Source organism: Rhinatrema bivittatum, chromosome 8, assembly GCF_901001135.1.
Source record: "Rhinatrema bivittatum chromosome 8, aRhiBiv1.1, whole genome shotgun sequence".
NCBI lineage: Eukaryota > Metazoa > Chordata > Amphibia > Gymnophiona > Rhinatrematidae > Rhinatrema > Rhinatrema bivittatum.
This window is the reverse complement of record NC_042622.1, coordinates 19,350,577-19,364,298: the sequence shown is the minus strand read 5'-3', so window position 1 is coordinate 19,364,298 and position 13,722 is coordinate 19,350,577. Positions and strand designations below refer to the sequence as shown.

General features: G+C 47.3%; 1 protein-coding gene across 1 annotated transcript in view; it reads right to left on the bottom strand.

Moving 5' to 3' along the window:
• Positions 1-13,722, bottom strand: part of LOC115096784 (piezo-type mechanosensitive ion channel component 2-like) — a 131,569-nt gene that overhangs the window by 99,140 nt on the left and 18,707 nt on the right. The window contains exons 8-12 of the mRNA XM_029611884.1: positions 8,264-8,455; positions 7,301-7,445; positions 6,708-6,794; positions 4,818-4,941; positions 3,033-3,151 (exon numbers count right to left, since the gene is read on the bottom strand). Of these exons, the coding sequence (XP_029467744.1) occupies positions 3,033-3,151; positions 4,818-4,941; positions 6,708-6,794; positions 7,301-7,445; positions 8,264-8,455 (667 nt within the window). The remainder of the gene's footprint in view (positions 1-3,032; positions 3,152-4,817; positions 4,942-6,707; positions 6,795-7,300; positions 7,446-8,263; positions 8,456-13,722) is intronic.

The window sequence follows — 13,722 nt, the reverse complement described above, 5'->3', positions numbered from 1 at the left end:
AAGTACACGCGCTAAAGTGCCCCCATATTATAGAAGTACACGTGCTAAAGTGCCCCCTATATTTTACAAGTACATGTGCTAAAAATGCCCCCATATTTTACATGTTCACGTGATAAAGTGCCCCATATTATAGAAGTACACGCGCTAAAGTGCCCCCATATTATAGAAGTACACGCGCTAAAGTGCCCCCTATATTTTACAAGTACATGTGCTAAAAATGCCCCCATATTTTACATGTACACGTGCTAAAGTGCCCCATATTATAGAAGTACACGCGCTAAAGTGCCCCCCATATTTTACAAGTACATGTGCTAAAAATGCCCCCATATTTTACATGTACACGTGCTAAAGTGCCCCATATTATAGAAGTACACGTGCTAAAGTGCCCCCATATTTTACAAGTACACGTGCTAAAGTGCCCCATATTATAGAAGTACACGTGCTAAAGTGCCCCATATTATAGAAGTAGACGTGATAAAAGTGCCCCCATATTATAGAAGTACACGTGCTAAAGTGCCCCATATTATAGAAGTACATGTGATAAAAGTGCCTCCATATTATAGAAGTACACGTGCTAAAGTGCCCCATATTATAGAGGTACACGTGCTAAAGTGCCCCATATTATAGAAGTACACGTGCTAAAGTGCCCCCTATATTTTACATGTACACGTGCTAAAGTGCCCCCATATTATAGAAGTACCCATGCTAAAAATGCCCCCATATTATAGAAGTACACGTGCTAAAGTGCCCCCATATTATAGAAGTACACATGCTAAAGTGTCCCCTATATTTTACAAGTACATGTGCTAAAAATGCCCCCATATTTTACATGTACACGTGATAAAGTGCCCCATATTATAGAAGTACACGCGCTAAAGTGCCCCCTATATTTTACAAGTACATGTGCTAAAAATGCCCCCATATTTTACATGTACACGTGATAAAGTGCCCCATATTATAGAAGTACATGCGCTAAAGTGCCCCCTATATTTTACAAGTACATGTGCTAAAAATGCCCCCATATTTTACAAGTACACGTGCTAAAGTGCCCCATATTATAGAAGTACACGCGCTAAAGTGCCCCCTTATTATAGAAGTACATGTGCTAAAGTGCCCCCATATTATAGAAGTACACATGCTAAAGTGCCCCCTATATTTTACATGTACACGTGCTAAAGTGCCCCCATATTATAGACGTACCCATGCTAAAAATGCCCCCATATTATAGAAGTACACGCGCTAAAGTGCCCCCATATTATAGAAGTACACATGCTAAAGTGCCCCCTATATTTTACAAGTACATGTGCTAAAAATGCCCCCATATTTTACATGTACACGTGATAAAGTGCCCCCATATTATAGAAGTACACATGCTAAAGTGCCCCCTATATTTTACAAGTACATGCGCTAAAAATGCCCCCATATTTTACATGTACACGTGATAAAGTGCCCCCATATTATAGAAGTACACGTGCTAAAAGTGCCCCCATATTATAGAAGTACACGTGCTAAATTGCCCCATATATTTTACAAGTACACATGCTAAATGTGCCCCCATATTATAGAAGTACACGTGCTATAGTGCCCCGTATATTTTGCAAGTGCATGTGCTAAAAGTGCCCCCCATATTTTAAAAGTAAATGTACTAAAGTGCCCCATATATTTTACAAGTACATGTGCTAAAATTGCACCCACATATTTTACAAGTACATGTGCTAAAAGTGCCCCCATATTTTACAAGTACACGTGCTAAAATGCCGCATATATTTTATAAGTACATGTGCTAAAAGTGCCCCCATACTTTACAAGTACATCTGCTAAAAGTGTCCCCATATTTCACAAGTATACGTGCTAAAGTGCCCCATATATTTTACAAGTACATGTACTAAATATACCCCTTGTATTTTACAAGTACATGTGCTAAACATGCCCCCATATTTTACATGTACATGTGCTAAAGTGCTCCATATATTTTACAAGTACATGTGCTATAAGTGCCCACATATTTTACAGGTACACATGCTAAAGTGCCCCATATATTTTACAAGTACACATTATAAAAGTGCACCATATATTTTACAAGTACACATATTAAAGTGCCCCATATATTCATAAGTACATGTGCTAAAATTGCTCCTTATATTTTACAAGTACATGTGCTAAACGTGCCTCCATATTTTACAAGTATACAAGCTAAAGTACCACCATATTTTACAAGTACATGTATTAGAAGTGCCCTATATTTTACAAGTACCTGTACTAAAAGTGCCTCCATATTTTACAAGTACAAATGCTAAAATGCCTCATATATTTTACAAGTACATGTGCTAAAAGTGCCCCATATTTTCCAAGTTCAAATGCTAATGTACCCCATATATTTTACAAGTACATGTGCTAAAAGTGCCTCCATATTTTACAAGTACACACACTAAAAGTACCCCATATTTTAAAAGTACATGTGCTAAAATTGTCCCATGTATTTTATAAGTACATGTGCTAAAGGTGCCCCAATATTTTACAAGTACATGTGCTAAAAGTGCCCCCATATTTTACAAGTGTACATGCTAAAGTGCCCCTGTATTTTACAAGTACACACACTAAAATTGCCCCATACTTTACAAGAACTTGTGCTAAAAATGCCCCCATATTTTCAAGTACACGTGCTAAAAGTTCTTACATATTTTACAAGTACACATGCTAAGTGCTTGCATAGTATACAAGTATTTGTGCTAGAAGTGCCCCCATATTTTCAAGTACACATGCTAAAGTGCCAGTATATTTTACAAGTGTATAAGAAGTACCCACATCTTTTACAAATACATGTGCTAAACGTTCCTACACATTTTACAAGTATGCAAGCTATTTGACAATTGCTCCCTAATAAACTGCATCTTAAGCATATGAAATCTATTGTTCCACTCAGAACCATCAGAAATAATGGTTGTCAGAGTCATCAGTGAGCTCTAATGATAACTGGGAAATGCAATGAGAACACCAGTGAGGTGAGTGATTTTTTTTTTTTTTTGCCTTACCATCATGACGATGAGCGCACTGACGTAGCTCTGCTTCATAATGAACTGGCCCAGGAGTGCCAGGCCGCCTGGTTTATCTTCGCTCCCATCCTCAGCTCTTCCCTGAGGGCTATTTTGTTCTACAAGAGAAGCAGAAACACCGCCTAGAGATGAGATGAAAGACGAGGCAGGAGGACACTGGCCATCAGTCCTAGCAGGAAGCCCCCTCGTGCTCTGGTCAGGCCGTGCAATGCGATGGTGTTTGCCTCGCAGGGAGCTCTCCCACTGAGACTTGCGCACAGACGTGGACGGTGCAACGAGACAAGGCCCAGGAGGCAGAACTCGGACTGAGCAGTACCTCAGGGATGTCAGCTTCTGCACACATCATAAGGCGGGAGGTCATGTCAGTAAACTAAAAAAAAAAACCAAACCTCAGGGGCAAGCGCAGATGACATTAGAGGGAGTCCCTCCTCTATCTCGGAGTAGCCTTTCCGACTGGCTCCACCGGCTGCCCCAGCTGCCCTGCCTCGTTCTTCATTCTGAAGGTCGGCGGGCTATGCCTCTCACCCCGCCTGGATTCCTCGTCTCCCCTGTAATGACCTCCCCTGGATATTTTTTTAAAATTTGCAGGCCAGCTTCTGCTCTCACAGTGAATCAGATCAGCAAAGCTGGTCCACAAATGTTAAAAAGACTTCCTCATATGCCAGCCAGCTCAGAAACACAGGGGATGAGCTCTGACTGCCTCTGCCAGCTGCCTCTCTGGTGCCTTGCCTCTCTTTTCTCCTTAGTGGACAGCAGGATGGACGCCACCAGGCACCCCAGGAGTGCAGCTCTTCTGCGATGAGAGCCCCTTCTGTCTGAGACAGTGGGAGGGCTCTTTGCCCCTGTAAGTTTCTCATACCTGCTGCCTATGGAAGCGAGGCCAATTTGTAGGAGTAACCCAATTTAGAAGTGAGAGGAGATTATACATGGTTTCGTGTCCAACTTGCACTTCAATCTCCTGGGATCTACATAAGAAGTGCCAGGCTGGGTCAGACCGTCGAGCCCAGCATCCTGTCTCCGACAGTGGCCGACCCCGATCGCACGTACCCAGCAGATCCCATAAAGTAGATCTGATGCCCGCTACTCGCTCCCAGAGATAGCAATAACTTTCTTTAGCATTCCTGGTTAGTAATGTGTTCTGGACTTTTCCTCCAGGAACTTGTCCAAACCTCTTTTAAACTTCGCTGTGCTCGTCGCCTCGACCACGTCCTCTGGCAACAGATTCCCACAGCTTGATCGTGCGCCGAGTGATAAAACTACTTTCCATGATCTGTTTTACAACTGCTGGGTGTCAGTTTCACGGAGCGTCCCCTTGTTTTAGTTTTATATGAAAGGGTAAATAACCCTCCTTTATCTACCCGTGCCACCCCACTCATGATTTTATAAACTTCTATCCTGTCCCTTCTCAGCCGTCTCTTTTCCAGGCTGAAGAGGGCTATCACAGTCTGATATGGCTGAAGATTTCCTTCCCTATCACCTGCCCTATTTCACTCTCTGGGAAAGGGAACTTGTGCCCCAAACTGTTCTCTCTTCTGGGTCTGGAATGCCCCATCGCGTTGCGGTAAGGCGATAGGGGGAGGGATGGAATTAAACACCCTCGCTTTTGCACATACAGTTTCCGCTAAGCTCAGGTTAGATGTTAATCCATGGCACGGCATAAAATTCCTCGTCCTTGTACCCCTCGAGCCAGTGGCACTGCTCCTTTCTCCGCGCATACCAGGCATGTGCACAGCAGCAGGGCTGACCTGGTTCTTAAGGCCTTACCTGATGTAGGCGAGTTCATGGGGCTGTCCTCCGTTTCAGGATACATAGTCACTGAAAATTCGGCGCTGTGCTCACACTGTAAAAGGGGTAATTCCTGCAGCCTGTTGTTTGAAAAATACATGGGCTACAACAGAAGAAGGATAATTATTAGCGGCCGAGGGAAAGGGGGAGTAACCCAAAGAGAAAGAGAATGGAACATGAAGCTTGGAACATTTTCTGTCTCTTTAAGATGTTATTAGACAATTAACGATTATATTATTAAACAATAAATACTGCAGGATGAAAGGTGCAAAAAAAAAAAAAAGGTCATTCAAAATTATTCATCCCAGTTTCCCTCCGCAGTAACTGGTGCGCACACAAGGAAGGGCAAACAACGTGCGTCTGGATTCGGAGCATTTTTCAACTTTAAGCCCAGTGAAAAAGATCTCCCTCTCATTAGATCAAGGTCAGTGTCAGTAAAAGGGAGATCCCAGGGTAACGGCCCAAACTGTAGCCCAGGCAGCCCACTGGCAGGCACATTATTGCGCCTCCGGATGGGCGGACTTAACCGGCCAAATAGCGCTTTTTAGCCGTAATTGAAAAACATAAAATAGATTTTAGCTACAGACTCAGAAGAGTCACACACAGGGAGCCTGAAGGATTCGAGAGAAGAAACAGGCTCTATAGTCCCTGCTTCAGACTAATCATATTCCCCATTACCAGGAAGTAAGTTTTGTTTTATGGCACCAAAGTGATGCCAATGAAAAGCAGATGGCACAGGATCATACTATCAAACTTAAACCAGTGCAAGATCAGCTACCCTCTCACGTTCTTAGGCTCAGAGATCACACACTAAGGGGTAGATTTTCAAAGGGTTACGTGCGTAAGATACGCGCGTAACCCCCGAAAACCTACCCCTGCGCGCGCCGAGCCTATTTTGCATAGGCTCGGCGGCGCGCACAAGCCCCGGGATGCGCGCATGTCCCGGGGCTTCAAAGGGCCGGGGGCGTGGCATGGCAGCGGTCTGGGGGTGGTCCGGGGGCAGGGCCGAGTCCTCCAGCACAGCGGCCTGTGCCGGGGGATGGCGCACCGGCAGCTGGCCAGCGCGTGCAAGTTACGCCTGCCTCAGGCAGGAGTAACTTTTGGAACAAAGGTAGGGGGGTGGATTTAGGTAGGGCCTGGGGGCGGATTAGATAGGGGAAGGGGGGAAGGTGGGGGGAGGTGGAAGGAAAGTTCCCTCTGAGGCCGCTCCGGAGGGAACAGAGGAAGGCTGCGCGGCTCGGCGTGCGCAAGTTGCACAATTGTGCACCCCTTGTGCGCGCCGACCCTGGATTTTATAACATGCGCACGACTGCGCGCGCATGTTATAAAATCGGGCGTAGATTTGTTTGCGCCAGGTTGCACGAACAAATCTACGCCCGCGCGCAGGTTTTAAGATCTGCCCCTAAGTCACGCACTCTACTTCTTAGACTTACTTACTAAATTCCCACTGGTAAGCATCGAGCTGAGGGTAAAACATAATTTTAACCTAAGCAAGAATGTATTTCAATAGCAAATACAGCATGGACCAGGAGCTAAGGACATCTAAGTAACACAGTGAATGACTGCAGACGAAGACCAAAATTCCCAGTACGAGACATTCATCCAATTTAGGTAGATGCACACAAAATCCCTTAGGCAACCCAACCCTGGCTCCCTCCTTCCACCAAGTCTCTTCCCTGTCTCCTCTTCCCTTTGCTCACCACTGCCCCGAGCCCGGCAAAAATCTGCCAAAGTCATGGCCTGATTTGGGGCATCAACTCAAAATAAGCAAATCAAAATTGCAATTTGAGTATGTGACCCTTCCTTTTAAATGTACCTATTGTTAATTTTAAAACAACGATTTTAGGGAATTGGAAAGTTCTCTGCTACCTGTATCAGGTCAGTGTTGGAAACAAACAGGGTCCCATTCATGTGCTTGTGTTCCACCACAGCTACCTGGGCCTTCTTCTCACAGTCCTGCAGGTAAAAAAAAAAAAAAAAAAAGCAAAACAAACCGCGTGAGATGATCTCACTGAATCCTGAAAGCCAGCAGAACTAGCTTGTCTTATCAAGAGCAGGAGCGCACCCTTCAGTCTGTCTCTCAAGACGCTGTGTGTGGTCAGAAGCAAAGTTGGGCCGATTAGAAAGCCTTCATGTGAGCAAATTGGGCCAAAGACCGTTTGCCTGGGTCGGGCTTCTGGGGACTTGTGTCATTTACTACAAGATGGAATAAAAAATCCTCGTACGCATCAATGCCAAGGAAATCATAAACCTTTACTTGGGGACCGGTCCGGTGGGGTGCGGGGCTCAGAGGCAGTGTTGCTCACCACCTTGCAGAGGAAATTGGGTTCAATTCCCTGGGTCAGCCAGCGCGAGGGACGTTGCCCCCCCGGTGGGGACGAAGTGCCAGTCACTGTGCAATGGCGCCACCTAGTGGCTGGATTCAGGGCCCATGACTGCAGGATTCCCTGAGTAGGCCTGACCGAGGACATCGCTGGAATGACTGGGCTGAGTGAGTTGGGAGGAGACGTAAAACAGAATCCCCGGATAATTGTGAAGGAAGGTTCATTTGGCCGGTGGCCCAGTTTGGTTTCAACTGCGCCCGGAAGTCCAGAGGAGCAGGAAAAACTGGCAGGTGCAGAAAGAAGAAAACATTTACATCCAAATAATGGGCTTTGGAACTTTGAAAAGTCCTTCCTTTTCCCTTTATTAGCTAAAAAGCTTGTGTTTGAGTGTTTAAACTCGTCAAGAGTGTGCAATGCAATCAAACTGAGGACTTAGCAATGTCATACAGCCCTGCTCCACCGAGAGTGCAAGGCCTGCTGCTGGTACCCATTACTGCTAGGATATGCGATACTGGCACCAGCCAACCAGCTGCAAGTTCTTCCCAACAGGAGAACCGCACGGAAACATTGCAGCCAATGGGGTGATTCAAAGGAAAATGCTTTCACTATTTGGATCTATTAACCCAGCTTTTTGAATATGGGATGCACTCAAAGCGGGTCAACAGTATTCCAAGTGCTGGCTTTTATTTACATTTTTAGTTAAAAAATCTAAAGGAATCCTAAAAGTAATCATTTTTCTTCTTCGTGAGATCTACAACGGCAGGTGACGCCCGCAGAACTCACCTCGTCTGCCCATTTTCCCTTCCCGTTGCTAACCACAGACCCTGCATGATCTCCAGCTTTACGCTGCTTCCCCCACCGCCAAGTATCTGCCTGAGATGACTGTCGTTAACCTCCTTTGGGGCCTCAAGGCAAAAAGAATTTGGGTCATTTGTGGAACAATCACATAAAGGCCGTACTGAAGGTTTGGATCAATCTCGATTATAATCTGCGTCATCAGGTGGACCAAAAATGCATTTCACAGATTAATCCTTTTGGGTGGATTTCTCTCAGCATTTCGGCCAACGGCATGAAAAGGGATTGCCATTCCATTCTTCTCGCGCTCTGCCACCCGTTCCTTGCAGCCTTACCATGGGGATCTCGGTCCACTGGTGCACCAGAGAAATGAGGGTGTAGTACAGCACGAGCAGGATGACAGGGTTCACGAAGGCCGGCCAGGTCAGCCCGTGGTGCATCTTCAGCTTCCACGACTCAGTGACGTTGGTCTCAACGAAAGCAGTCATACCAAAGAGCCTACAAAGAGAGAGAACGGAGCGATCAAGCCCAGTCGCCAGTCCTCCAGCTCCCAGGTGTCCCAGTGCGAGAGGGAAAGTCCCGGCCAGTTCTGGTTTTAGCAGTGCACCGCAGTGTGCTTTTAATCCCTGCTTCGGCCATTTGAAACAACACTGCAGGTACCTCAATGTGTCAGGTTGGGGTTGTCAGAAATCCAGAACTGGCCTAAATGCCCTCCTTGAACTGGGTCAACTGGCATCTCACTAACATTCCTAGCACTGTTATTTTCTCTTTAATTCAGTTCTGGATTTCTATGCCATCTTTCGTGGTTACTGGAAAGCAGATTTCGGCAAGGTGGAAGAACATAAGAACATAAGAACATAAGAAATTGCCATGCTGGGTCAGACCAAGGGTTCATCAAGCCCAGCATCCTGTTTCCAACAGAGGCCAAAACCAGGCCACAAGAACCTGGCAAGTACCCAAACACTAAGAAGATCCCATGCTACTGATGCAATTAATAGCAGTGGCTATTCCCTAAGTAAAATTGATTAATAGCCATTAATGGACTTCTCCTCCAGGAACTTATCCAAACCTTTTTTGAACCCAGCTACACTAACTGCACTAACCACATCCTCTGGCAACAAATTCCAGAGCTTTATTGTGCATTGAGTGAAAAAGAATTTTCTCCGATTAGTCTTAAATGTGCTACTTGCTAACTTCATGGAGTGCCCCCTAGTCCTTCTATTATTCGAAAGTGTAAATAACCGAGTCACATCTACTCGTTCAAGACCTCTCATGATCTTAAAGACCTCTATCATATCCCCCCTCAGCCGTCTCTTCTCCAAGCTGAACAGCCCTAACCTCTTCAGCCTTTCCTCATAGGTAAGCTGTTCCATCCCCTTTATCATTTTGGTTGCCCTTCTCTGTACCTTTATGTTAATTCAATACGACCAATGAAATAAAAGCAAAGGTGCTAAGGACGTGTCTAACTGCGTCACTATCCCGGTGAAGGCTGCAGTGGTAAGTGTGCTAAGTGTTCGCAGGAGGGCGAGGAGCATTAACTGTCGGGAGGGAGGTGGGGGGTTTACTCCGTGACTCGGGTGGCGGAAACTTCAGCTTTCCAGTTTGTTGAAATAACTTTTTTCACCAGGAGGCCTCTTTAAAGGTCTGTGGTAACGTGGCCAGTCGTGGCGTAGAAGCAGCCAAGAGAAATAAGGAGACAGATTCTGGCTGTTTCCTTAGATGCAACTTTATTTACAGTGAGAAAGCCAAAATCAGATAAACAATGCAGTTCACCTTAACTTCAGGTGGCACACAGTCCTCAGAGGCCGGGTCTCTGCCTGCTCTCCAGGGCCCGTCTGTCCCTTCTGGGCCCTGCCTCTTTATGCTAGGCTGAAGGGATCCTCGCTGGCCCAGAATCCCTTGCTGGGCTGGGAATTGAGGAGAACAGGGCCAAATAGATGTGGCCTTAAGGAGGTCTGAGGGAGTTTCCTGTAGACTCCCTCACAAGGATCTCAATGTCATGCAAGACCAAAGGATAGAAAGGAGGACAAGGAAATAGGAGAACATCTAAATGAATTATTTGCCTCTGTTTTTACTGGGGATCATATGAGGATGAAACATTTTTTTGATGGTGATGACTCTGAACGACGAGATGGAATCGCTGAGAAACTAGAGGACGTAATAACTCAGACTGACAGACTAAAGAATTACAAATCACCAGGACAGATGGTATTCACCCCAGAGTTCTGAAGAAACCAAAAATGAAATTGCAGTCCTGTTTCTGGTGATTTACAACCTATTATTTAAAACAGCCTTGGTTCCAGAGGACTGGAGAGTTGCCAATGGGATGCCAGCTTTTAAAAAGGGCTCCAAGGGTGATCTGGGTATCTACAGACAGGTGAGCCTGAGGCTGGTGTTGGGCCAAATGGTCTCAACTATTTTTGAAAACAAAATTTCTGACCACATAAATAGACAATTTATCAATTTATTGGCCCAGAGGAATTACCTCTATATATCGTTATGCTCTGTCTTGTCTTGTGTCCTTCCCACTCCTGGACTGCTCAGTTTATGTCCGAGCCTCCTATGAAGGGCAGCCTAAAAGGCTTTGAAGGGCGCACTACAATCAGCCTCCACCCCCATTCAATCCTCTGGTCAACCAAACAAAGAAACTGTTCACGTTCATTTGACACAGTTTCCCTCTGGTAAAACCATGCTGCCTTAAATCCCGCAGCCCATCACATTCATGCTTCACTCTTCTTTCTTTTACAAGCGTCTTCGTTCATTTTCCCTTCGCTGAATTCAAACTAGCTGGCCTGTAATTTGCAACCTCCTTTCTATTACTACTTTCATAAAGAATGACGGCGTCCATCCTTCAGCCCACAAAATCACGTCTGTCGCCAAAGGTGTACTGAAGAGAGCCTTCAGAGAATCTGCCAGGACCTCTCGGAGCTTCTCTTAATATCTGTCGCCAGAGGTGTACTGAAGAGAGCCTTCAGAGAATCTGCCAGGACCTCTCGGAGCTTCTCTTAATATCTGTCGCCAGAGGTGCACTGAAGAGAACCTTCAGAGAATCTGCCAGGACCTCTCGGAGCTTCTCTTAATATCTGTCGCCAGAGGTGTACTGAAGAGAGCCTTCAGAGAATCTGCCAGGACCTCTCGGAGCTTCTCTTAATATCTGTCGCCAGAGGTGTACTGAAGAGAGCCTTCAGAGAATCTGCCAGGACCTCTCGGAGCTTCTCTTAATATCTGTCGCCAGAGGTGTACTGAAGAGAGCCTTCAGAGAATCTGCCAGGACCTCTCGGAGCTTCTCTTAATATCTGTCGCCAGAGGTGTACTGAAGAGAGCCTTCAGAGAATCTGCCAGGACCTCTCGGAGCTTCTCTTAATATCTGTCGCCAGAGGTGTACTGAAGAGAGCCTTCAGAGAATCTGCCAGGACCTCTCGGAGCTTCTCTTAATATCTGTCGCCAGAGGTGTACTGAAGAGAGCCTTCAGAGAATCTGCCAGGACCTCTCGGAGCTTCTCTTAATATCTGTCACCAGAGGTGTACTGAAGAGAACCTTCAGAGAATCTGCCAGGACCTCTCGGAGCTTCTCTTAATATCTGTCGCCAGAGGTGCACTGAAGAGAGCCTTCAGAGAATCTGCCAGGACCTCTCGGAGCTTCTCTTAATATCTGTCGCCAGAGGTGCACTGAAGAGAACCTTCAGAGAATCTGCCAGGACCTCTCGAAGCTTCTCTTAATATCTGTCGCCAGAGGTGCACTGAAGAGAGCCTTCAGAGAATCTGCCAGGACCTCTCGGAGCTTCTCTTAATATCTGTCGCCAGAGGTGTACTGAAGAGAACCTTCAGAGAATCTGCCAGGACCTCTCGAAGCTTCTCTTAATATCTGTCGCCAGAGGTGTACTGAAGAGAGCCTTCAGAGAATCTGCCAGGACCTCTCGGAGCTTCTCTTAATATCTGTCGCCAGAGGTGTACTGAAGAGAGCCTTCAGAGAATCTGCCAGGACCTCTCGGAGCTTCTCTTAATATCTGTCGCCAGAGGTGTACTGAAGAGAACCTTCAGAGAATCTGCCAGGACCTCTCGGAGCTTCTCTTAATATCTGTCGCCAGAGGTGTACTGAAGAGAACCTTCAGAGAATCTGCCAGGACCTCTCGGAGCTTCTCTTAATATCTGTCGCCAGAGGTGTACTGAAGAGAGCCTTCAGAGAATCTGCCAGGACCTCTCGGAGTTTCTCTTAATATCCGTCTGGCCTCGGGGCTTTCCCCACATTCAGCTTAACTCATGCCACACAAAGAGATGAAGATATTCTGCTAGTGATGACTTCATCTGTCAGCAATAATGATAACATTTAAAAACATGTTTTGCAGTCCCATGGTGATATTTTCAGAAAGTCTGGATTCCTAGGCATGTAGGAAAGGAGCTGTGATGTCATAGAGTCATTTTGAACAGGGGCAACTTTCAGAAGTCTGGGTTCTTTGAAGGTGTGTTGGCACTTTTGCACTTGTGGCCCTTCAAAGTAATTTTCAAAGACAAATGATTCAGGCAGTTCCCAAGTTCCCCTTGGAAAATTAGCTTAAGCGAGCTCCGCGGATACTAAAGCTTATGTGGACTTTGCACCTGCCTTACCTGCAGGCAGCGTCCATGTGGGAAAGCAGATGTGGGCATTTGAAAATCAGGTGCCCATGCATCCTCCCCCTCCCTTTCCCCAGGACCACCTCTGTCCTGTGGCTAAATCCACTGCCTTGTGAAACTCAGGGGGCTGGACTTAGCCTGTAGGGTGGGGACTGGGGGGGGGTTGAGAATGCTCAGGCCTGAGGGATTTACTTGGGCAATTCCCTGGTTACCTGGGTAAATCTGTTTGAAAGTTGCCTTTCCCATTCTTAAGGATACAACTGCAGTGAGAATGTCAGAGAACTGTAATGTTAATATGCCTGTCTGAAGAGAGGGAGCGAGAGGCTGAGGGGCAAGGGAGGGGGAGAGACAAGAGAGGGAGCGAGAAGCTGAGGGGTAAGGGAGGGGGAGAGACAAGAGAGGGAGCGAGAGGCTGAGGGGCAAGAGAGGGGGAGAGACAAAAGAGGGAGCGAGAGGCTGGGGGAGAAGGGAGGGGCGAGACAAGAGAGGGAGCGAGAGGCTGAGGGGCAAGGGAGGGGGAGAGACAAGAGAGGGAGCGAGAGGCTGAGGGGCAAGAGAGGGGGAGAGACAAAAGAGGGAGTGAGAGGCTGAGGGGCAAGGGAGGGGGAGAGACAAGAGAGGGAGCGAGAGGCTGAGGGGCAAGGGAGGGGGTGAGACAAGAGAGGGAGCGAGAGGCTGGGGGGCAAGGGAGAGGGAGAGACAAGAGAGGGAGCGAGAGGCTGGGGGGCAAGGGAGAGGGAGAGACAAGAGAGGGAGCGAGAGGCTGAGGGGCAAGAGAGGGGGAGAGACAAGAGAGGGAGCGAGAGGCTGGGGGAGAAGGGAGGGGGCGAGACAAGAGAGGGAGCGAGAGGCTGAGGGGCAAGGGAGGGGGAGAGACAAGAGAGGGAGCGAGAGGCTGGGAGGCAAGGGAGAGGGAGAGACAAGAGAGGGAGCGAGAGGCTGCGGGGCAAGGGAGAGGGAAAGACAAGAGAGGGAGCGAGAGGCTGGGGGGCAAGGGAGAGGGAGAGACAAGAGAGGGAGCGAGAGGCTGAGGGGCAAGGGAGGGGGAGAGACAAGAGAGGGAGCGAGAGGCTGAGGGGCAAGGGAGGGGGCGAGACAAGAGAGGGAGCGAGAGGCTGAGGGGTAAGGGAGGGGGAGAGACAAGAGAGGGTGAGA